This window comes from Brachyistius frenatus, unplaced genomic scaffold (assembly GCF_029030835.1).
Source record: "Brachyistius frenatus isolate BFR_SWC_R1_liver_20210118 unplaced genomic scaffold, ASM2903083v1 Contig_135, whole genome shotgun sequence".
NCBI lineage: Eukaryota > Metazoa > Chordata > Actinopteri > Embiotocidae > Brachyistius > Brachyistius frenatus.
The window spans coordinates 411,119-436,325 of record NW_027210734.1 but is presented as its reverse complement, the minus strand read 5'-3'; the positions used below and the strand labels follow the sequence as shown (position 1 = coordinate 436,325).

The 25,207-nt window shown below is 44.2% G+C and overlaps 2 protein-coding genes and 1 long non-coding RNA gene across 4 annotated transcripts; 2 read left to right on the top strand and 1 right to left on the bottom strand.

Annotated features, from left to right (window-relative positions):
• Nucleotides 1-414: 414 nt before the first annotated feature.
• ankrd46b (ankyrin repeat domain 46b) lies at nucleotides 415-8,442 on the top strand. Its single transcript, XM_069714805.1, has 4 exons — nucleotides 415-518; nucleotides 2,303-2,645; nucleotides 6,307-6,465; nucleotides 7,312-8,442. The coding sequence occupies exons 1-4, from the start codon at nucleotides 497-499 to the stop codon at nucleotides 7,526-7,528; spliced, it is 741 nt and encodes a 246-aa protein (XP_069570906.1). The 5' UTR covers nucleotides 415-496; the 3' UTR covers nucleotides 7,529-8,442.
• Nucleotides 8,443-12,224: 3,782 nt separating this feature from the next.
• LOC138630445 (uncharacterized) lies at nucleotides 12,225-19,438 on the top strand. Its single transcript, XR_011311641.1, has 3 exons — nucleotides 12,225-12,415; nucleotides 18,604-18,714; nucleotides 19,016-19,438. It is a non-coding gene; the product is annotated as an uncharacterized lncRNA (long non-coding RNA).
• A 74-nt stretch (nucleotides 19,439-19,512) lies between these two features.
• LOC138630430 (high affinity immunoglobulin gamma Fc receptor I-like) lies at nucleotides 19,513-24,652 on the bottom strand. 2 transcript variants are annotated; one of them, XM_069714784.1, is made up of 7 exons: nucleotides 24,478-24,652; nucleotides 22,696-22,825; nucleotides 21,815-21,850; nucleotides 21,270-21,527; nucleotides 20,944-21,189; nucleotides 20,126-20,317; nucleotides 19,513-19,940 (listed from the first exon to the last, which is right to left on the bottom strand). In XM_069714784.1, exons 2-7 carry the CDS (start codon nucleotides 22,742-22,744, stop codon nucleotides 19,882-19,884), a joined length of 840 nt encoding a protein of 279 aa, XP_069570885.1. In that variant the 5' UTR covers nucleotides 22,745-22,825; nucleotides 24,478-24,652; the 3' UTR covers nucleotides 19,513-19,881. The 2 variants fall into 2 exon arrangements, with proteins under 2 accessions (XP_069570885.1, XP_069570886.1); XM_069714785.1 differs by lacking the exon at nucleotides 24,478-24,652 and adding an exon at nucleotides 22,936-22,947.
• Between the last annotated feature and the right edge of the window lie 555 nt (nucleotides 24,653-25,207).

The following is a 25,207-nucleotide window of genomic DNA, read 5'->3' as shown; positions in this document are numbered from 1 at the left end:
TATTATCACATCATAGTCATAATTTTGAAACGGTAATAAAAACTCACCTAAAAAAGCTAAATCTGGACTATTTCGTAGTTTGATATAATTAATTCACAATAAATACAAATTTAAAAATAAGGCAAGAACAGTGAGACAGTAAGAGATACATAAATTATAGTTATGCCCAATTATCTGCAGGATACTTTATGTTTCAGATAACTTTGTAATATGCGAGTCCCTTTATGTCTTTATTTAGATGAGGAAATTATGAATATAATGAAAAGGTAGACTATATACAGCAGATAGACAGAGTGTTAACACGAGACAGCGATGTTGGTTCAAGTTGCTGTAATTAAACAGAAGTCGTATCACTCCGGTCCGGCAGGCGGCGCTGTGACGTTTTTACTTTCAGTTTGTCGTCCGCCAGTAAAATCGAAGGAGAAGAAGTCCGCATCACAACAACAACACTGCTAAAGGCGTTAGCGCGAAGGAAAGCGGGGTGTACATTTTTCTCATGAGTTGGAACATATTAACAGGTGAGTAAATACGTCTTCTGTGTGTCTGTTACTGCGGTTGTTGAGTCACATTAGTTTTTTTTTGTTCACCTCGTTTCACCGACGTCCAAAAGCGTTAGCCCGCAGCTAACATTAGCTCTGCGAGCTTCTTAGCTGACGTCACGGATCAGCAGCTCGTTTTGATTTCTAATTTGAGGAAATCTTCGACCTTCGTTGTGATTTTATTTTACTAAACACTCCACAGGCAGTGTACACTAACCAGATGAACTGTTCGCCGTCAGTAAAGAGACACGGTTTGCCAGCTCATAACGTGAGCTACACGCGTTAGCATTTAAATAGCCCCATGACGTCATTCACATCAATTAATTACCCTTAATGCCATGAAGTCAGCAGTGCCACGTGTTATTATTATTGTTGTTATTATTTTCCTGCTGATTCTGTTGGTAACCATCCAAATGATAATGTATTGCATTGTGACACAGCACCCATAATCTGATTGTATTGGCTGCGCTGCTGCAGATGTTGTGGCGCATTGTCACCACTAGAGGGCGCTCCACCACCGTTTACCTCCACGTCGTTTCACACAGCTCAAAGAAATGTTTGCAAATGTCAAATACAGTGAACCCTCGTTTATCGCGGGGGTTACGTTCCAAATAGAAACCGTGATAGGTGAAATCCGTGAAGTAGTAACCTTTATTTTTTTTACAATTATTATACAATGAAATACTCCATAATACATTGAAACCAAAGAACAAAACCTTTTTACAAGCCCAAGCATTTGTTTAACAAATAAAAGTACTGTATAAATGTTTTTTTTTTTACAAATAACTACTGTACTGTAAAATAATAATTTTAATCATCAATACGAACTGAAGGCTTCAAATTGCTGAGATCGGCTCCGCCCCACTGCGACCCGAGTCATTGGATTAGAACGGGAGGAAATGAAAAATGATTATGAAAACAAATACAAAGTACAGTCGGACAAATAGTGACTCGTGTATTTCACTGCTCTTCTGACTGAGCCGCTGCATCCTGACTCCGCTCTGCAGCGGTTCTTTCTTCTAAAACCGGCGTTGCAGATGTGGTTTTTCGAGAGAAGAACATAGTTATCGGTAGTTGTTGTCGCTCTTTTTTCTTCTGGGCAAAAAGGTTCTTATAAACCGACATGCCACCATCGATTATTTTTAATTTGGCAAGCTGTTTTACGTACGTGTACATATTAAACCGCAACGTTATTGACAAACAGGTAGAGAAGAAGCGGAGAGACTGTTTAGCCAATCAGAATGCAGAACACAATGCACGATGCAAATCCGTGAAGCAGCGAGACCGTGAAAGGTGAACCGCGTTATAGCGAGGGGTCACTGTATTCCGTTTACAGTGAAGTAAAGCTGACAGTCACATTGGAGGAGTAAAAATAAGCAATTTGTAAAAAAAAAAAAAAATGTTGCTTGAAAAATGGCTCAAAAGATGAATTGATGATGTGGAGAAAATAGTTCATGTTTTATTTATGTCACCTGACTAATAGTTAAAACGTCTTTCCTTCATGAATAATGATTTTTTTTTTTTTTTGTGCTGATAAATCAATGTAAGTATACCTATGTGGTTACGTTAGGTCATTATAAAATGTGTGAAATTCACACTTTCGAGACAAAACGACCCAAAATATGAGGAACATCTGGAGAGGTGAATGTAATTCGTGCAGCGCTGTAATCGTGATCATATATCCTCCTCTTCAACACAGCAGACTTCACAGTTGTTTCTAATATTGATATTATTTCTCTGCTCCCGTTTGTACATCACTGCAGGTACGCTGGAATTTTCTGACACCCACTCGGACATGTCCTATGTCTTCATCAACGACTCGTCGCAGACCAGCGTGCCTCTGCTGCAGTCCTGCATCGACGGAGACCTGCCCTTCGCCAAGAGGCTCCTGGAGACGGGATGCGACCCCAACATCCGCGACAACCGGGGCCGCACCGGCCTCCACCTCGCCGCCGCCCGAGGGAACGTGGACATCTGCCGCCTCCTGCACAAGTTCGGGGCCGACCTGCTGGCGACGGATTACCAAGGAAATACGGCGCTGCACCTCTGCGGGCACGTGGACACGATACAGTTCCTGGTGTCCAACGGGCTGAAGATCGATATCTGGTAAGACATTTAATTCACATAATGGGGACCTTTTCCAGCCATTTTATCCGTAATGAAGGTTGATAATGATAAAAACATTCACGCCATTCTTCAATCTTTCATTTATTTTTATACTTTCTGCCACCTGACATTTGACTCGGAGATCGACCTGGTTTCTTTTACCGTAGGCACCGACCTCCTGTGGTTTTGATTTCTTTACTGGACTTCAAGCATTTTTTTTCTATCTTAGAGTGTTATAAATCTTTTTGATTTGTTGTTCATTTTGAAAACGGATCAAAAACACAGTTTGTTGTCAGTTTTACTTTGATGTGTGTCCGATTATTGGTGTCGTTTCGTTTTCACTGCTGTGGTGTCCTTTAACCAAATGAGTGTAATACTTCGTGGTGGTTTGAAAACCAAAGCTGCTGAAATTTGACTGAATATCGGTCGTGGCAACGAGTTATATTTATATACTGTTATTTCAGGGAACTTAACACAGTAATGGTCTGACAACATGAGAGAAAGGAACCCTGCTATGTTAAGAAAGTCCCAAATGAGCAATAGCTCAAGATTCATATATTAGGAAGTAAAACCTTCGGTTAGTCAGAGTTGAGCTCAAAGTTTTTCTTCTGCAATCATCATGAAAAGTGAGGAAAAAGTAGGAAGCATGGTTAGCATTGGGGTAGTTTTATGTTCATGAATATCAGCAGCTGCAACAGCTGAAGGAAGGAGGCGAGTTAACCACATGGGCTTCCCAATCAAATGATTGCTTCCCTCAATGGACTGCTCGCACCAAGCTACAGTGAAACTCAACTAGTTTATCCGTTTAGTGCCGAGGAGTCTGTTAGAGAAATGACTCAAGAGGCTCGGTTCAAAATCAAACACATCGGACATTTATTCTTGCAAGAAGGAACACATACATGCACCCTCAAAGAGAGGTGTCCAGCAAAGAAAGAGGGACCTTCCCTCCTCCGTAGGGCAGCTTTTATACAGTGGGACAAGCAGTAGACCGTCACCCCCGTTCCCTTTGTACCTGCTTTTGTATGGTAATACAGAGTTGGTTGTAGGTCACAAGATAGTCGTCAATTAGATACTTTAACAAATGTACATCAACAAACATACTTGTGCCTTGGCAGCCTGAACTTACACTTTGGCACGAACAAAACAAAAAATACGTTTTAAGAAGTGATTTAAAAGATGTCGCTGAGGCACGACTCACGACTCAGCACTTCTTTGTTTACACTAAAACCACACTGTGTGTGGGTGAAATCAAGAAAAGAAATCAATTTAGGGCTTTCAGTTTCACCTTCAAGACTTGAAACTGTGTGGGCGCTGTGTCCTTTTCCTTTAATCTGTGCCATCTTACTAGGGGCTCCGCTTGACTCACACTTTAAACCGCTCCAAATCATAACGCTGCAGTCGCCGGTTCAGTCGTTTCGTTTATTCTCACATTAATCAAAAGAGTTTACAAAACATTCTCGTTGTAACGTGAGGTCAAAGACTGTACCGATGCCCCTTCCTCACGTTTCCTCCATGTTGGTTGAAGAAGAACCAAAAACTCAGTCCCCCTTCTCCCCTATCACAGCTGATAATCAGCTGACAATCATCTTGTCAATCACAACTAATACATACGAATTAATTCAACATATGCATTTCATCTTATTTCACAAGTCAAAAGAAAGATTTACATTACCTCAGTAAATAAGCAAATTCTAATATAATTTGTTATCAACACAAAATATGGCTCTAACACAGGGGTGTCAAACTCAATGGCACAGGGGGCCAAAACTCAAAGCAAACTTCAGGTCGCGGGCCGAACAGGATAAACATTTATTGAACACACTGAAACGACATGTTTGAACATAAATATGAATAAAACAGACAGGAATATTATTTCAGAATAAATCAACTTAAACTTGAAATAAAATAAAGTATTTTGCTCTCCATAAAAATATATCCTGTCAAAATTATACAAGTTAGAAATAAGAACACGCTGCAAAAAACCTGAAAAAAATAAATAAAAATAGCGCTTTTAAGTAAAATAAATCAAAACATGTTTCTTTGCTCTGATGCCATTTTGTCAGAGCAGGATGTTTGGCATCTTTTTTTGGCAATAAGATGGTTTCGGTTTGGTGTGAGTTCCTGTGTTGTGGAGATCCTCAGGATGGACTGCAGGTGTTCGTCGGTGAGACGACTCCTGTGTGCTGTTTTGTTCGTCTTCATCACTGAGAACAGCTTCTCACACAGATATGTGCTCCCAAACATGCACAAGGTTTGAGCAGCATGCAGACGGAGCTGGGGCTTTGTTTCAGGAATGGAGCGAATAAACTGTGCGGGTCCTGCGGTGTCCTACTTTGTCTTTAGTGTCTCATTACACTGCAGCTCAATCAGCTCCATCTGAATCTGTACAGGAGCAGTTTCCACGTCGACGGCAAACGGGTTGCGAAGCAGCTCGAACTTCTTTTTCGTGCTTCAAAGTCACCGTTGCGTCGTGTGAATTCAGGGCGTAGTGGCTCAGTTTGTCAGCAAAGTGCGTATTTGGGAACACCGTTGCACCGACTTGGTTCAACATTACTTGGCAACAGGGGAAGTGAGGCAAGTTGGACTGGTGCATTTGTGTCTCCCATAAGAGCAGCTTCACTTTAAATGCAGCTTCACTTTAAATGCAGCTTCACTTTAAATGCAGCTTCACTTTAAATGCAGCTTCACTTTAAATGTCTTCACCGCATCGTACGTGTCAGTGATGATGCGGTCACGTCCCTTTCGGTACTTTCATCAACAGCAAGAGAAAATGCAGTAAAGTCTTTGCTTCTCTCACTCAACTGTGTTTTTAAATCAGTGGCCATCTCACAAATCCGATCAGCAACCGTATTTCTACTCAGGCTTACATTTGCAAACATCTGCTTTTTTTCTGGACACAAGACATCGCACACCTTCATCATGCATCCCTTCACAAACTCTCCCTCGGTAAATGGACGGGCTGATTTGGCAGATCTCCTCTGCCACAATAAAACTTGCTTTCACAGCAGCTTCACTTTGGGATTTTGCTCTGGTGAAAAACGTCTGCTGAACTCTCAGAGTCTTCTTGAACTCTTCTCCTCTCTGTATCTTCTCCTCTGCATTCAGGTTTTGCAGCTCCTGATGTTTTGTCTCGTAGTGCCGTCGTAGATTAAATTCCTTCATTACAGCCACATGAGCTCCACAAATGAGACACACAGGTTTACCGGCAGTGTCAGTAAACATGTACTCAGCCTCCCGTCGGTTTTGAAAAGCTCTGTTTTCAGAATCAACTTTTCTCTCCTCCATTGTGAGGGGCATCGCAATAACTTTTCAACAGGGTTGCAGCCAGTTGGAGCGCAACAGAAGCTGACTTGATTGACGTGGGAAAGTTCCCGGGTATCCGAGCGTCAGTAAAGGCAACTGAAGCACTGCATTATGGGATCTGTAGTTTGTGTATTATCAGCGCTTTGTATCGCCGGGCCATAACAATAGATCTATATAAAATGATCTCGCGGGCCGGATATAATTGCACGCTGGGCCAGATGTGGCCCGCGGGCCTTGAGCTTGACATATATGCTCTAACAGGTGGCGTCGTTTTTTTTAATGTTTTCTAACGTGGTTTCCTCCTCAGTTGTATTCCCCTTCTTCTGACAGCGTGTGTCTATTTTTTGTTACGCTACAGTAACCACAACGGGTCGACCCCGCTGGTGCTGGCGAAGAGACGCGGCGTCAACAAGGACGCCATTCGTCTCCTGGAGGGGCTGGAGGAGCAGGAGGTGAAAGGCTTCAACAGAGGGCCTCACTCCAAACTGGAGACGATGCAGATGGCTGATAGTGAGAGGTAAGCAGAGGGGGGTCTGTTTGATTGACAGGCCTGTGGTGCGGTCAGGGTTTTGCTACCGGTGGGCGGAGCCTCGTGACCTCAGGTTTCCAGTCAGAAGGAGTCAGATCCACCGCTCGCTGCTCCTCAGACCGTCCGTCCAAATAAGCTCACTAATGACTCCAAAATAGCAAGATGGTAGCAACCAAAATGCTGACCTTAAGGCGCGCTCCTTCTCATCAGGATGCCATCTAGCTGCCTTCCATTGAGACTTTTCCAGGCACGAACAACTGTAATGAACCCAGAGTCTTAACACTGCAGGAAATATATATCTCTTCTGGCCTGGGAACATCAAATATTTGGTTTTCATAATTGTCTGATGTAATGACGGTTTAAAATCTACGACCCACTGACAGGAGTACAAGTTGAGGATGTTGTTTGGAAGTTGTTGATGTGTTTCTGTCTTCAGTCTCCTTTTCAGATGTTGGCGGTAAATCCAGTGTGTGTGTGTGTGTGTGTGTTTTGTTTAGCTTGGTTTTACTTTTGTCATTTTCTTTAGCCTCATCTGTCTGATTTACCGACGTCCAGACGCACCTGTAGAAATCCAACTGGAATCACATTTCAAACCACCTCCAAACGTGGTTTGGATCCGGATTGCAAAAATCTCATTGCATTTTGTAGCTGTATTTTCTTTTTTTTAACTGTTTAGACTTCAAAAACAAATCAAGCCGGATTCTATCTGGATATGACGAGAAAGAGACTCGGTCTGGCCGTCTGAACGTGACTCCTCCTGTTTCCATGGAATCACTGCCGAGTGAAGATGTTACGTGTCGAGCTCCTTCACAGTTTGTCCTCTGTGTGTCTCAGCGCGATGGAGAGCCACTCGTTACTGAACCCCAACCTGCAGAGCAGCGAGGGCGTGCTGTCCAGCTTCAGGACCACCTGGCAGGAGTTTGTGGAGGACCTGGGCTTCTGGAGGGTCCTGCTGCTGCTGGTGGTCATCGCCCTGCTCTCCCTGGGCATCGCCTACTACGTCAGCGGGGTCCTGCCGTTCTCCACCAGCCAGCTGGAGCTGGTGCACTGAGAGGGGGAAGGTGGTGGTGGTGGTGGTGGTGGCGGGGGGGTGGTAGAAGAAGCATGGAGGTAAAAGGAGGCAGTAACACAAAACAAGTGAAGTTCTGCTTTCGGCTTCATTTATACCGTACAAAAATCCAGATTTTTGTTTATTTGCTGCCGATGTCTCGTCTCCGTCCGTTGGTATCTAAAGCCGGAAACATTATCTGACATTATTAATAAAAACAGAAAAAAATAAAAAAGAACAAAACTCACATTTAAACTGAAACAAAAAACAAAACAACCTGCAAGCTTAAAACAAGAACTCCCTCCAGGAACATATTACATACTTATTTCAATATTGTGTAACATATCCCCTTTAAAACAAGCTGCTTTTAAAGCACATCTCACACTCTTATTCCATTTGATGCAGTGACACTTCCTCGTCTATGACCTTCTCATTTCATTACTGTATGCTGTTACAAGCTGTATATTGCCAATGTTTTGTATCTTTTATTTTCTCCTCGGTTGTTATTTATCAAATGTCTTCTAGATTCATTATCCTGCCTCCCGAATGTTTGTTAAATAATCTCGCTGTCTTTTTTCCCCCACGTTGTGTAAACGCTGCGGTTGTGAGAGCAATATTTCACCGGGACTGGAAACTAGGAGTAGATATACCGTCGTTGTATCGTGTGTTTTCAAAGTTCAAGCACCTCGACTGTGTGCCTTTTGAGAGATAAAACGTTCCCGCCTGGAGCACGCAGCCGAAAATCACATCACGTATAAACGGGAGGATTAAAGCAGCAGATTCATGGTTTCTTCTTTTGTTGTATATTCATTTTATCTTCATGTACTTTTATTGATGGTTTTCCACCCTTCATTTTTGAAGTAAACCCTAATTTAATGTGGAAAAATGAATAAATTCACGTGTATGAATGAAAGTCATCTTCATCAGAGGAGAGTCTTGCTTTCTGTAAACTTTTTATTTCTTCAGCAGTTCCCACATCACAAAGTCTTTTACAGCACACAACGTAAAAGAAAAAAAGATAAAGCAAAACCAACATTTAAAATATATATATATATATATATATATATATATATATATATATATATATATATATATATATATAGACAGTGTTTAAAAATGTCAGGAGAGCTACTGTTATCCTCAGACACGGGGTGACTAAACACACTTGGAATCATCCATCCAAAGATCAGGACCTCAGTCTTGTCTGCATTCAGCTGTAGGAAGTTGTCAGCCGTCTGGTCCTTTAATGGCAGCGAGACATTTGTGGAAGTGCTTTCTAACTTAGCCGAGAGCAGGCCTGGCCAACCCGCGGCTCCCTCTTACGTTCATATCGAAGTTTGTGTTTGTGTTGTTTTCTTTTAAAATCTTTTTATTGATTTTGCAAATACTTTAGACAGAGAGGTAGGACAGGATTACCCCTCCAAAAAATTGGGATATACAGAACAGTACATTCAGTTGTAAGTCTCTTGGAGGTCGTGTTTGTGTTGTTTTTAGTGTGCGTGTTCGCTTCGCTTGAGTTCAATACGGTATTTTCGTCAAACGCGCATGTGCGTGAGATGAAAATACCGCAAAGTTTCATACATGCGCATGTATGAAACTTTGCAGTTTCAAAGTTTCCCAGTAGGGGCAAGATCATCTGAGGAAACAATTTGTGTCCAGTTCGCTCTCAAAATGGCAGGAAAAAATGCACAGCAAAACGAAAATATGAAGATGAACACAGGACGTTTTTAACAGAGTGGGAGTTTCTATTTTTTTGTTGAACGTAATGGCGACCCATTCTGCCTCATATGTCAGGCGTCATTAGCGCATTTCAAAGCTTCAAATCTTCAGCGCCGCTACAGCTGTGTCGGTGTTTTCTACCCTGAAACACGTGAAATCAAAGCATCGATCTGTTCTGACTGACACCCGTGTGAAAGAATTGCTTCGAGTGGCAACAACGGAATACAAGCCAGATTTGAAGAGGATTGTTCAAGGCAAGGTGTTTGTAAAACCTGGAGCCAAGTCTGCTTTCAGGTCGACTCAGGGATGCACTTCCTGCTTTCCTCCTTGTAAAAAAAAGGGAAAGGCAGACCAAACAGGAAGGTCAGAGGATTGTCACAGCAGTCAGATCTAAGATATTCCAGTGAGGTAAGTTTGGATAAGAAGACATGATTGTGCTTAAATAAGACTCAAGGTTTGTATCTCAGTACAACCGTGTTGGTATATTTGTCAGACTCTTAATGAGCTGCTCTAAAGGCACTCGTGAGTTCATGTGGAACATCAGAGGAAACCGTTCAACCTGTTGGCTTGATGGTCACTTCTGTCTTCAAGCTCTATCATTGTATCATCTCCACTGCTGCTCCTCCTCTCAGGCTCTTCTCCACCAGCAGCACCTCCTGTACAGAAGTTGCATCTCCTGCTCTTCAGTAACCAGAACACCACCACACCCACCACCACACCAAGAAGAAAAGTCAGAACTGGAGTTATGATGATCATGGACGACTGCAGAGGGAAAGAAGAAACAGAAATATGACGTGTTAGTCGCTGAAGTTTTTCACAAGTGTGAACTAGATCATTGTGTCTCCCTGTTTACAACGATGAAATCCTCTCCTGCAGGATTAAAAACTGAGCTGTAAAAGTGGAGATGATTTCATCTTTGCTGAACTGGCTGTTTTTATTTTGACAGGGCAATAAAAGAGGAGGATTACATATTTTGCTCCTGATCTATTTCTAAAAGTTTGGAGGACAGTGCGAACCTTAGACAGAAACCCTGTAATGAAGAACAATGATGTCACAGGGCAGACAATACAGGTGTTTTGATATTGGTGACCTGGCAGCAACAAATCCAGATGTTGGCACCTGTCGCGCTGCTTTCATGGAATTACTGAAAATAAATAATATCTATATAAACCAGAAATGGAAATCTATGATTGGTTGAGATTTGTAGTAATTTGGGAAATGTCACACAATCAGATGATGTTCTTTACCATTTATATTGTGAATGTTATTAACAGCGATAGTGTGTAAAGATAAGTGAGACAGGAAGAATTATGACTTGTCACGGGAGGGAAAACACAAATATGGTGACTCAATGACACGGTTGCCCCAAAATGTCTGCCGTGGAAAAGTTATAGAAAGTGACATTTGAAATCTCTTGTGCAGGCATGGATGGCCCTGTCTGCTGCATCAACTCTGACCACAATGGTAATAAAGTCATCAGTAAAAGTAGTGTACTTACTGCTGGAGGAGGAGGAGGGGGAGGAGGAGGAGGAGGTGTGCGGTTTCTTGGACCCGGGATGATGTCTCCGACCCTCAGCCTCACCACCGCTGGGTTCCCCCGGCTGCTCTTCTTGATTAGACTACAGTGATAGACGCCTTCATCTTTCGGCTCTGCCTCCTTTACGGTGAGCGTCAGGTCTCCTCGTCGGTGCCAGTCGGAGGACACTGACACACGGCTTCCGTTAAAGTCTGTCCCGTCTGAGATGTCTCCCGACGGATGCAGCTGCAGCACCGACTCCCCGTCTTTCTCCCAGAGCAAAGACTGCACGGACTCCCCTGAAGTCACAGCGTGGCAGGGAAGAGAGGCCGTCTCCCCCGCAGTCACTGACACTTCATAGGGGATGAGTACATCCACCTGGATAAGATGAAGGAGGTCTCTGTTGTAGGTGAACTCATAAAGTCCGTTATCATTCAACTCTGCGTTGATCAAAATGACTGAACCGATTCCATCCATCCTGTCCCGGTACTCTGGTCCAGCCTGCCAGACCCCATTATTCAGAGTGGCGACCAGCCGGGTACTGTCATCCTTCAGCCGGTGAACCAGCTCGGCTCCTTCCCTTCTCTGGTACTTTGTCAGGTTAAATGTTACAGAGTCCCCCAAAAGGACGTGGACACATGAAACATGGCTGAACAGAAGAATCAAAGCACAGGCTGATAGAAGAAGAGCCATAAGGTTTTCAGTAAAGTGAAGCAGAGAGTGTTAAAATCCAGCAAGACGATCCTGTTGAATGGTGGTGAGGAGTGAGGAGCAGCGAGGAGGCGTGAGGAGGAGTGAAGAGCAGCGAGGAGGCGGAGCGGGCTTTATCGACCGAGCAGCGGAGCTACGTCATCAAGTCCGACCGCTTTTATAAAAGCCTGTTTCAGCCAGGAGGAATTTCAGAGTCCTCTATGGTCGAACACATCAGAACACATTGAACACATCAGAACACATTGAACACATTGAACACATTGAACACATTAGAACACATTGAACACATCAGAACACATTGAACACATTGAACACATTGAACACATTGAACACATCAGAACACATTGAACACATTGAACACATTGAACACATCAGAACACATTGAACACATCAGAACACATTGAACAGAGTCTGAGTCATTAATTAACTGATCTAATTAATCGTGCATTAAAAAAAAAGTTTAAAAAAAAAGTTTGTTTTTCAATGTTTAGTTTTTCAACCATTATTTTTACATACATAGATATAAAATACTAAAGCGTCTGTTTAGAGGAGATATTCAATTTTATTTAAAACTTAATCAACTCTTCACACATTCAGATGAAGATGATGAATATGAACATATTTAAACATTAAAAGGAATTAAATAAAAATGTTCAGTGAACATTAAGGTGCATTAAGTCGGTTTCTGAGCCTCATTTGACTGTTTTATGTTTTATTTTATTAATAAAGGAACTACGCGGCTGTCCCGGAACTAGCCTGGGTTAGCTGGTCGGTGCTAAAGCTAGTGAGCTGGTCACGGGGCAGAACAGACGGCTGGGTGACGGTCAAAGAAACGAAAAGACCTTCAACAAAGTGTGCGGTCAGATAGATAACCACACGGGAACCTGTGTTTGTTTATTGTTGTTGTTTACACCGTGGATTCAAGAGGACTGTCTGGACTTTAGGTAACTAGCAGCTAACCAGCGCTACCTCCTGTTAGCTTTGCGGGCATTAGCTAACTAGCGCTAAACCATAACCAGAAACGTGTGTGAACGTGAGTTAGTCGACACGTTAGTCTGATGATCGCTGCTGTTTAAACAGCTGTTAAACCGATAAAACACCAGATAACTGGCTGGAATATATTCCATCAGATTAGATTATGTTATGCTGATATGCTAGGTGGCTAATAGCATTAGCTGCCCGTCGACGCCCATAAAAACTAACTTTCTTCCGCACGGTTCATGTTTTAGAGTCACGTGGACTTTTTATTGATTTATTTAGCAGGTCGGGTTTATATTTATGAACTAAATATCACAAACAGTAACTGAAGAATACTTTATTGGACATGTGTTCTGTGCCATCATCTTATATATGACCTTTATTTAACCAGGTAGAATCAATTGAGAACCAATTCTCATTTACAATGATGACCTGTCATTTTTGATATTTTATTTTTTATTTTTATTTGATTTTATACACTTTATTAATCCCCCGAGGGGATTACCTGACCTGAAGTGCATGTTTTTATCTCCAGTAGCATCTTTACAAACCTGCTTTAATCAAGTTCAACGAACAGCTGAATGCAGCTTTTTATTCATCGACCGCTTTTATTTCATTCAGTAGAGTTGAATGGCTGCTGTCAAGAGAAGGAAACTCAGATATATCTTGGACAAAGACATTCAGCAGTGTGTGTGTGTATTTGTGTGGCTTGGCCCTGCCTCGGCGTGGCCCTGCCTCTCTCCGTGGCCCTGCCTCTCTCCGTGGCCCTGCCTCTCTCCGTGGCCCTGCCTCTCTCCGTGGCCTGCCTCTGCCCTCTGCTCCGTGGCCTGGGTCTGCCTCTGCGTGGCCTGGGTCTGCCTCTGCGTGGCCTTGGTCTGCCTCTGTGTGGCCTGGGTCTGCCTCTGCGTGGCTTGGGTCTGCGTCTGCGTGGTTTGGGTCTGCGTCTGTGTGGTTTGGGTCTGTGTGGTTTGCGTCTGTGTGGCTTGGGTCTGCGTCTGTGTGGTTTGCGTCTGCGTCTGTGTGGTTTGCGTCTGTGTGGTTTGCGTCTGTGTGGTTTGCGTCTGTGTGGCTTGCGTCTGTGTGGCTTGCGTCTGTGTGTGTGTGGCTTGCGTCTGCGTCTGTGTGGCTTGCGTCTGTGTGGTTTGGGTCTGTGTGGTTTGCGTCTGTGTGACTTGGGTCTGTGTGGTTTGGGTCTGTGTGGTTTGGGTCTGTGTGGTTTGGGTCTGTGTGGTTTGGGTCTGTGTGGTTTGCGTCTGTGTGACTTGGGTCTGTGTGGTTTGGGTCTGTGTGGTTTGCGTCTGTGTGGTTTGCGTCTGTGTGGTTTGCGTCTGTGTGGTTTGCGTCTGTGTGGTTTGCGTCTGTGTGGTTTGCGTCTGTGTGACTTGGGTCTGTGTGGTTTGGGTCTGTGTGGTTTGGGTCTGTGTGGTTTGCGTCTGTGTGACTTGGGTCTGTGTGGTTTGGGTCTGTGTGGTTTGCGTCTGTGTGGTTTGCGTCTGTGTGGTTTGCGTCTGTGTGGCTTGCGTCTGTGTGGTTTGGGTCTGTGTGGTTTGCGTCTGTGTGGTTTGCGTCTGTGTGGTTTGCGTCTGTGTGACTTGGGTCTGTGTGGTTTGGGTCTGTGTGGTTTGGGTCTGTGTGGTTTGCGTCTGTGTGACTTGGGTCTGTGTGGTTTGGGTCTGTGTGGTTTGCGTCTGTGTGGTTTGCGTCTGTGTGGTTTGCGTCTGTGTGGCTTGCGTCTGTGTGGTTTGGGTCTGTGTGGTTTGCGTCTGTGTGGTTTGCGTCTGTGTGGCTTGCGTCTGTGTGGTTTGGGTCTGTGGTTTGGGTCTGTGTGGTTTGCGTCTGTGGTTTGGGTCTGTGTGGTTTGCGTCTGTGTGGCTTGCGTCTGTGTGGTTTGCGTCTGTGTGGCTTGCGTCTGTGTGGTTTGCGTCTGTGTGGCTTGCGTCTGTGTGGTTTGGGTCTGTGGTTTGGGTCTGTGGTTTGCGTCTGTGTGGTTTGCGTCTGTGTGGCTTGCGTCTGTGTGGTTTGGGTCTGTGGTTTGGGTCTGTGTGGCTTGCGTCTGCGTCTGTGTGGTTTGGGTCTGTGTGGTTTGCGTCTGTGTGGCTTGGGTCTGTGGTTTGCGTCTGTGTGGTTTGCGTCTGTGTGGTTTGCGTCTGTGTGGCTTGCGTCTGTGTGGTTTGGGTCTGTGGTTTGGGTCTGTGTGGTTTGCGTCTGTGTGGCTTGCGTCTGTGTGGTTTGGGTCTGTGGTTTGCGTCTGTGTGGTTTGCGTCTGTGTGGCTTGCGTCTGTGTGGTTTGCGTCTGTGTGGCTTGCGTCTGTGTGGTTTGGGTCTGTGTGGCTTGGGTCTGTGTGGCTTGCGTCTGTGTGGTTTGGGTCTGTGTGGTTTGCGTCTGTGTGGCTTGGGTCTGTGGTTTGCGTCTGTGTGGTTTGCGTCTGTGTGGTTTGCGTCTGTGTGGCTTGCGTCTGTGTGGTTTGGGTCTGTGGTTTGGGTCTGTGTGGTTTGCGTCTGTGTGGCTTGCGTCTGTGTGGTTTGGGTCTGTGTGGCTTGCGTCTGTGTGGTTTGCGTCTGTGTGGTTTGCGTCTGTGTGGCTTGCGTCTGTGTGGTTTGCGTCTGTGTGGCTTGCGTCTGTGTGGTTTGGGTCTGTGGTTTGGGTCTGTGTGGCTTGCGTCTGCGTCTGTGTGGTTTGGGTCTGTGTGGTTTGCGTCTGTGTGGCTTGGGTCTGTGTGGTTTGCGTCTGTGTGGTTTGCGTCTGTGTGGTTTGCGTCTGTGTGGCTTGGGTCTGTGGTTTGGGTCTGTGTGGCTTGCGTCTGCGTCTGTGTGGTTTGGGTCTGTGTGGCTTGCGTCTGTGTGGTTTGCGTCTGTGTGGCTTGCGTCTGTGTGGTTTGGGTCTGTGGTTTGGGTCTGTGTGGTTTGCGTCTGTGGGCTTGGGTCTGTGTGGGCTTGCGTTTGTGTGGCTTGCGTCTGTGTGGTTTGCGTCTGTGTGGTTTGCGTCTGTGTGGTTTGCGTCTGTGTGGTTTGCGTTTGTGTGGTTTGCGTCTGTGTGGCTTGGGTCTGTGTGGTTTGGGTCTGTGTGGTTTGGGTCTGTGTGGTTTGGGTCTGTGTGGCTTGCGTCTGTGTGGTTTGCGTCTGTGTGGCTTGCGTCTGTGTGGTTTGGGTCTGTGTGGCTTGTTTGTGTTTGGTGGGCTTGCGTCTGTGTGGTTTGCGTCTGTGTGGCTTGGGTCTGTGTGGTTTGCGTCTGTGTGGCTTGCGTTTGTGTGGTTTGGGTTTGTGTGGCTTGCGTTTGTGTGGCTTGGGTCTGTGTGGTTTGGGTTTGTGTGGCTTGCGTTTGTGTGGCTTGGGTCTGTGTGGCTTGGGTTTGTGTGGCTTGCGTTTGTGTGGCTTGCGTCTGTGTGGTTTGGGTTTGTGTGGTTTGGGTCTGTGTGGCTTGCGTTTGTGTGGCTTGCGTTTGTGTGGTTTGGGTTTGTGTGGCTTGCGTTTGTGTGGCTTGCGTTTGTGTGTATTCTGGTCAACACAGTAGAAACCAGAAGTTTACATACACCGTGCAAAAAGACACATAACACTTTTTTTTCTCACTGTCTGAAGTTAAATCAGACTAAACCTCTCCTGTTTCAGGTCCGTTAGGATTACCAACATTATTTAACTTTTGCTAAATGTCACAATAATGAGAAAGAGAATTTCTTAGAGAATTTTTCATGACTTTCTTCAAGGTCAAAAGTTTACATCCAGTTCCTTAGTATTTAGTAGCATTGCCTTTGAACTGCATGACTTGGGTCAAACGTTTTGGGTATCCTTCCACAAGCTTCTTACAGTACTCTGCTGGAATTCTGGCCCATTCCTCCGGACAGAACTGGTGGAACTGAGTCAGGTTTGTTGGCCGCCTCGCTCGCACACGCATTTTCAGATCTGCCCACAAATGTTCGATGGGATTCAGGTCAGGGCTTTGTGATGGCCACTCCAAGACATTGACTTTGTTGTCCTCAAGCCACTTTTTAACTATTTTGGCAGTCTGCTTAGGGTCATTGTCCATTTGGAAGACCCATTTGCGCCCAAGTTTTAGCTTCCTGGCTGATGTCCTGAGATGTTGCCTTAATATTTCCAGGTAATGTTCTTTCTTCATGATGCCATCTATTTTATGAAGAGCTCCAGTTCCTGCTGCAGCAAAACAGCCCCACAACATGATGCTGCCACCTCCATGCTTCACAGTTGGGATGGTGTTTTCAGGTCTACAAGCTTCCCCCTTTTTCCTCCAAATGTAACGGTGGTCATCATGGCCAAACAGCTCCACTTTAGTTTCATCAGACCACAGGACATGTCTCCAGAAGTTAAGGTCTTTGTCTTGGTGTCTTTTTGCAAACTGTAATCTGGCTTTTTTATGTTTCTTTAGGAGTAATGGCTTCCTTCTTGCTGAGTAGCCTTTCAGCCCATGTCGGTGCAGGACTCGTTTTACTGTGGATAATGACACTTTCTTACCAGCTTCAGCCATCATCTTCACAAGGTCTTTAGCTTTTGTTCTGGGGTTGATTTGCACATGTCGGACCAAAACACGTTCATCTCTGGGACACAGAGCCCGTCTCCTTCCTGAGCGGTGTGATGGCTGGACATTCCCATGTTTATACTTGCGTATAATTGTTTGCACAGATGAACGTGGCACCTTCAAGCATCTGGAAATTGCACCCACGGATGAACCAGACTTGTGGAGCTCCACGATTCTCTCCCTGATTTCTTGGCTGATTTCTTTTGACTTTCCCATGATTTCAAACAAGGAAGCAGAGTGTTTGAGGTGTGGCCTTAAAATACATCCCCAGGTGTGCCTTCAATTAACTCACATGTTGTCAGTTAACCTATCAGGAGCTTCAAAAGCCATGACATCATCATCTGGGCTTGCCCACGTTGTTTAAAGACATAGTACTTTTGGTGGATGTAAACTTTTGACCTCAAAGAAAGTAATATAAAATTCTCTAAGAAATTATCTTTCTCATTATTGTGACATTTAGCAAAAGTTAAATAATGTTGGTAATCCTAACAGACCTGAAACAGGAGAGGTTTAGTCTGATTTAACTTCAGACAGTGAGAGAAAAAGTGTTATGTGTCTTTTTGCACAGTGTATGTAAACTTCTGGTTTCAACTGTATATATTCATGGTTTATGTTGAATTTAGACCACAGAAAACCTCGGGGTTTGTCTTGTCTGTCTATTTCAAGGCTGACATTGTTCACTGAGGGAATTACTTAGACACACAGCAGCGTCAATAAAGTGGATTTGGCTGCCTGAAGTCAATCTGTAGTAGATTAACTTTGATTATAGTTTCATTATCCTGCTGTGTACTACTGAAAATGCTTTAGCTGGCCGCTCTGACATTCACGTCCAGGAGATCTATAATGTGAGCTGCTGCTGACAAACAGCCCCTCTGACACTCAGATAGACTTTTGTATTCACTTCCCCTCCTTGACGTCATGTTGTTCAGTTCATAAAATGCCTGATCATGTTTTCACGACACTTAGTTCTTTTTTTTTCTGACACCAAACGTAGTGCTGCAGCTTCTTCCCAAATAATTAAATATTTGTCTCTGAAAACATTTTCCCTGGCAGCACCGACCCTGAGAAACCTAGAAATCGATGGCTCTGCTCTGTCTGCTGTGAAAAGGTTTTATTGTCTTGAGGGCGGTTTGGTAAACCTCAGACGTTTACATACTGTAGTGTCAGATATGTTTCCTGCTGTGTGTGTTTAGTGTGTTCAACAATAAGTATGTACCTGTACTTTTACATACAGTCTATGGTATGTACATTCAAAACACAAAACTCCAGAAAATACAAAACAGGACAACACAAGACAAATTGCTCCAGAAACACACCATAAAACAAGAGTCAATCATCACTACACGACTGATCCATCTTTAAAAGCTGTTTCAGTTTCAAATGATCCCAGTTAGGATCCTGTTGGAGGTCTGTAGGTGAAGAAATCCACGTCCAAAATTAGGATTCATGTAAAGGTCCCTTAAAAGCTGGATGATTCATATGTTACTGAACCCGCAGCTCTAAGTGAAACCAGAAGATGACAATGGAAATATGTCCTGTTTCTATGCTGGAGTGAGCTGTTTGATTGATGTTCCCTCACAGGTGTAACATGGACTGTATGTGCTCCCTCTTCCTCTCTCTCCTCAGTCTGACCTGCTGTATCCAGTCGACATGAAGCAGTTCATCTTCATCAAACTCTGCACCGGCTACAGAGCAACCAAAGATGGCCCCGCCCAAATCTGTCCTGACGGCCCCCAGGTAGTTAGATTACAATTAGTTATTAGAAAGAAACAGTCAATTTAATCTCAATTCCAGAAATACAAGTCTTTTCTTCATTATTACTTTAATTTACACTCATCCAAAAGAAATATTGAGTACAATGTGTTCTTCACAGAATTAAATGGACAGTTCAGAAGTGTGGAATAATCTTATAATAATGTTATCCTGCCCTCTACTGGACAAAAAGAGTGTTTGACCGTAAAACCAGGAGACAGAATATAGAAATGAATAACATTCAATTAAAATAATACTCCAGTATAAATAACTGTTCTTTTTGCAGTAGTGACCATCAGTCAACCCTGACACTGGTTCTTCTGTCCGTGGTGCAGTCACCAGAGGTTCCCTTACCGTTCTTGGTCCTTCTGTGTGGAGAGGTGAGCATGCAGGGTGTTCTCTGATGAGAAACTACAATATCTGATTTATACCTGTAAATATTCAGGGATGGTTTACATGTTGTAGTTTGTACCTTTGATTTAAAAAGTGACTTACGGTCTGATTGACAGTATTTATTCAAACATGCTGAAGTAGCGTATTTAGATCAATAATGTATTCTTAATCTATTGACATTATCTGCAGTGTGTAATGGTGTTTTATGAAATAAATTCTACAATAGTACAAAGTTCTCTGTGCTTTGTTTGTTAAGATATGTGATGTGACACATTAGTTTATAATGGGTGTAACAAATCACACATTTAACACTTTCTGCCGGCTCCTCTGGATTTGTTTGAACACAAATACATGAATGAACAAATAAAACCCAAACAATCACAAACAAACCAGCGACAGAAAAGATCCTCGTCTTTATTTTCATTGGAGCGGGTACATTTTTCAAAATCTTCTGAACAACTACGAGGTTTCATTTGTACAGAAGTAAGGAGACCGTTTTGTGCTCAACATTTGTGTATCTTTCATTTAGCCTAATCTGAGATGTTAACTGCAAACACAGACTTTTCAATATGTTTGCAAGATTCAGTCTAAGATTAAAAAAAAAAAAAAAAAATGTTTTTTTTATTAAATATGACAGTGACAGAAAGATGTCCTGGGTTAGTGACTCTCAAACAACAGAATCACTTGTAACTGTCTTGATGTTTCTCTGAAGTTTCCATCCGCTCAGACACGAAGAAGATCAGAGGTGATGCTCCGTGGTTACAGCAGGGCAGCCTGGGTGGGCGGGGTTATCACCATGGAGACAGGGAGCTCATTTCCTGCAGTCAGAGTAGGTGAGAAAGAAAATGGAGAAAAAAGTTTTAACATTAAAGACAGCTGTCAATCATCAGGTGACTGATTGACAGACTGGCTAAATGCTTGGTTTATTGGTGGACTGGTTTGTTCCGTCAGTCAGCCGGTTGACTGACCGGTTGAAAGGTCAGTAAATGATCCTGAGTGTTACCTTTGGCTCTGCATCGATATAGAGACACCAAGAGGGCAGTAGAAATGAAGTACGGACAGAACATCACCAGCTGGCAGAGCAGTCTGAGCTTCAGCTGGAAGGAGGCGGAGCCGGAGGGCGGAGCTCCGGTTGTGGCCGTGGGTTTACCGGTAGTTGTAGAGAGAAGCTCACTCGGTGAACATGTGGATGAAACTATCAGAGAGAGAAAGACAAGAAAAATACAAGAGAAGAAAAAGGTGTTTATTGTGAGCAGCAGAATCTTCTGAATAAACGGATGAATTTGTATTCACCTAGTTTGTATTATATGAGCACACTGAAATTGTTCTCTAACCTGTCAGAGCTCAGATATAATGGGAGTCTATTGGAGAGTTGAAGTGAAAGTCACGGTGGGTAAAAGCCAACAAATCTCCCCACAGTTTGGTGTAAAAATTGTGTGTGCGGAGTTGAAATTGTGGAAAAGAAAGAAGCTTAAATTTACATGATTTTTTTCCTAAGATTTTAGAGATTCTAAATTTTAAATGTGTGACATCACAAAATCTGACCTGAATGACACGTATCCATTGTAAAAGAAGACCAAACACCGATTTAGTCAGTAAAAGTTCAAACCCTCGTAAACCGTTTAGAGTTTGTTTTACACTTTTACTCTGAAGTGTGCTGCACCAGCAGGGTAAACACCGCTTAACAAATCAAGACCAAAAGTCAGAGGAGGGTATTACCAATCTATTACCAATTTTTGTTCCCATTTTCTCAAAGCTGCAGAACTAGCAAGAATAAATATGGAGGACAGTAATTAAGACGAAATAAGTTCAGCTCCTCACCTGTGACGGTGATCCAGCTGGGTGGAGACGCTCCGTGACCACTGATGTCACACTTGTAGAGGCCCTCGTTGGACCTGGAAACATGGCGGATGGTCATGTGACCCGCAGGATCCGTCCCGATGAGGGAGCCGTCTTTATAGAAAGCGGCTGGGAGGTCGGTGGGCGTGGCCTTTTTTTTACAGCGCAGTGTGACATCATCTCCCTCCATCACAGGGAGGACGGGACTCTGCAGGACCACTGCTCCACCTCAACAAAGAGACAAACCGCAGCAGGTCATCCACGTGCAACGCGGCGTCATCGGCGCTGACCGTACCCTCCCATCTTACCCGTGATGGTGAGGTTGATCACGTGACCGGATGCTCCCTCTCTGGACTCACACCAGTAAGCTCCGCTGTCCCACGGCGCCAGGTAGCTGACGTTACAGGAGGAACCAGCTGCCTTTCCCCATTCGTCACACCAGGTCATTTTGCGTTGGGTTGCGTTTCTCCTCACAGTCCATCCAGCAGAGTCGTCGTCGTCGCAGCTCAGAGACACAGGATCTCCCACAAACAGCTGCGAGCTGCTGGGAGTCACAGTCAGACGAGCTGCGAGGAAGAGCGGAGGACATGCGGGCTGATATGTGCATGCATTGATGGACGGTTCATCATGATTTGTGCCGGTTCTTTAGTCCTTTGTTGAAACTCATCTTTGAGGTGTTGATGTCTCTGAGTTGGAGGCTTTGGTTCAATTAAAATAAGTCAATGCATGTTGAAGACTGTAGAGTTTGAGGAGGAGCGTCTACTCGTAACATCGGGGTTATTTTAAGCTGCACCCTTTTCTTAATGAATCTGCCAACAGTCTCTTAGAAAGACTTTAAACTATGTCGACTGACCTTGGTTGGTTGTGCAGCTCAGCAGTGACGTCAAAACTAAAAAAAGAAAAGGTTACTTTGAAATTTTACATTCTAAACGAGATCAGAGGCACGCACATGAGGTTGCCATTAAAAAGTTCACGGACTATTCATGTTGAACGCAGCACAGTGATGCACACGGAGCAGGAGGAAGCTATAACTTTCTTGATGAAGTATTCCGGGCGTCGTCTCTTGATCAACATCAGTTCCTCACGTTAACGTAACCGCTGGTAACCTGAACATTTGTGATTTCACCGCGGATCTGAAACTGGAGCAGAGAAACGTCAGATTTTGGGGGAACAGAAAGAAGTCACAGGTAGTCGAATCCGGTCACTCGTGTTGGTGGGCAGCTGTGATTGTGAGGTTGCAGGCAAAAATCTTGGGAGTTTTCAGCGCCACAGTTCAGGTGGTTCACAGCGGACGTTTTCTCTCAGAAGGTCCCGGTAGAACTCGGTGTGGACAGTCCGACTCTGGAGGACGAATTCACGGTGACGCAACGTCAGAGAAAACCCAGCTGGTGTCTCCTGACCTGACTCCTCCTTCTTCGGTCTCGGACGGTGAAGCTCCGCCCCCTCTTTGAAACGTGAACGTCACTCAGAAACACCTCGCCCGGCTCGTCGCTTCATCGCCGGAGACTTCCTGAAGCGTTTCGAGGGTCTCTGTCGACCATTTCTCCGAGTTTGAGACAAAATCTGATGTTTCTCTGCTCCAGTTTCAGGTCCGTGGTGAAATCACAAATGTTCACTTGGAACATTAACTCACGAAGGTTGTTCCTTCCTGTGGCTCGGTGCGCATCACTGCGCTGCGTTTAACAGGAACAGACTCTGAACTAATTGATCCTTCATAATGTGTCAGGTACTTACAAAGGAGCCACAATAGAGATGTTTCCTCCATCCTGCTGCTCGGTGACATTAAATCATCACTTTCATCAGTTCACTTTGACTTCGAATAAATCCCTCCTCTTTCCTCTGGCTGGCATCGTTGTGGTTTCCTCTGGGGGAGATACGTTTTTTTGTTTAGGTGCAATGACGCAGAGACATAAGGTTTTGAGATGAGGCACTGAACCAGAACATTAGTTAAAGATAATAGAAGTCCTCACAAACCGGAAATCAACAACTGACACCTAAAGAAGATCAGTACCAGCGTGATGCTTTCACTGACTGTCTGAGGAACATCGTTGATTTTGCACACTGGTAGAAACAGATGCATGTTCCTGTAGAAGATAGTGGTACAGCTGAGAGGAAGTGAGAGGCAGGTGGTCTGGCTGCGGCTGTCTCTCTCTGCTTTAACCAGAGATGTGGTCGATGTCGGACAACGAATTAACTGTGTGGCTGCACGACAACAGTCCACAGATCTGTTGCCTAACAACAGTTTGCCTAATGGCAACAGATCTTCACATTGTAGTACAACACAACCAGTAAAGTCGAAAGAATCAACACATAACAAATAGAAAACCTCTAATCATGTGTCCATGAAAACAGTCAAATTCAATTCAATTCCAGTTTATTCATAAAGCTCTAAATCACAACACAGGTTATTTCATGGCACTTAACACATTAAAGTCCTTACAGCAGAACTTTACAACATTACACAACTGTCTGCTTCTTGTGAGGTGACATAGTTGAGTAATGGGTTGAGCTTAATGACGTCACGCAGCACGATATTTAACTTTAGCGCGGGAGCGTAGAGGGACAGTTTAGTTTGGGTCAGACGCTTGGGTCGTAGTAACAGCTGCGCAGCATCAGAGAAGTTTTATCCACTTTTAGACTACTTGTTAGTAGATTAGAGATTTATAGGATAGAAAACACTCGTGTCATGGTGAACAGAGAGCTGGTAATCGTCATGTTGGCTCTGTCGGTGGTACAGGTTAACCCTGGTGAGTTGTTTTGGAAAATGCCTTTTACATAAGTCGTGTTGAATTTGTTTTTACTTTTGCCACATGTAGCCTATACAGTATTGTATTTGTGGTCGAATCGAGTAATCTTATGAACTGAGAATGGAAGTAGTTTTTTCTTCAAGGCTTTCTGCCACAAAACCAGACCTTTTTCCTCTTTTCCGAACACGAAACCGGTGTCAGAAATGTTAGGGAGAACTTCGGCCAAAAAGTCATGTATTGACTGCGTGAAAAGTCGGCGAAACACACGTGCTCAACGTATTCGGCTTCCGCAATGATAGCTAAGCTAAGCTAGTGCAGCGTGGCTGTTAAACACGTGCCAAGGGGTTCACAATCTCTAAAATGGCATCTTAAATGAAGCCTGAAATCTGTCTGAAACTAATTTTCTATTTGAGGAAACCTCTATTCTATTTGTAAAAAATAAAAAAGAAGGACATTTCACTGCTTTTTTGCACCACAATGCCACGTCAGCCCTCGTCCAGGTCCAAAACTACCGTATTCAGAGAGGTAAAACCTCGACGGGATCATCACAGAGAGACTAAGGACTCTAAAAAAACAAACACTTTCTGATTTGTGAAACCTTTGTTGTATTTGTGAAAATGAAAAAAAGGGCAATTTTACTGTCATGCTCCACCTCTGGACCACACTGGACCTGGTCCAGATTCCAAACTACATTACTTACACGGGTTTACCAAACTTTTACCTTAAGTACTGAATCGGAAGCAAACTCCAGCGTCGTGGTAAGACCTACCTGTGAGTCCGGGCTGAGCTGCCTCTGCTGTCTGGTCAGCGCAGTCAGCTCTTCCATCTTATGAGTAAAAGATGTCACAGTCCCCATATTTATGAAAGGCATCCATGCCGTTTGGTATAAACGGTTCATCTCCCCACATTTCGGTCCGGCTCTGCAGCCTTCCTGCTCTTTTCGATCCTCGGGAATCTGTTGTCACTTCACTCCACAGGGAGTGTCCATGTGTTGCGCAACGCTTAGACGTGCAGCCACTTGCACTGCGCTGAAGTTTAGGGTCAGAGCGGCGGGGCAAAACCAGTGGCCTCATTTATAAAACGTGTAGGATTCACATTAAAGCAGTAAGGCCCAGATCTATGTCCGCACAAATGCTGAAAAGGGCCTGCGGCAACAAAAAAAAAAATCCCGATTTATGAAACTGCGTACGCACACCTGCACGCAATGTTCCCTTTATAAATCACAATACAGGTGGAAATATGTGAAATACCTTGTTCAAGTAACTCTTGCCTCTTTTTGAGCTTATTGTGGTATTTTTGGTGTCATTGAAAATGTAAATACAACCTCTCTGCTCTGTTGTTTTGTCTCCTTCAGACGGGAAAAACATCACGCGTGAGACGGGAGACAACGTCCTTCTGTTGTGTCAAGTTGTCAACAACAGCGTCCCCATCGTTGCTATAAATTGGACCAGATCTGACCTGGACTCGAGAAATGTCCTTTTTTTTCGGGATGGTAAGGT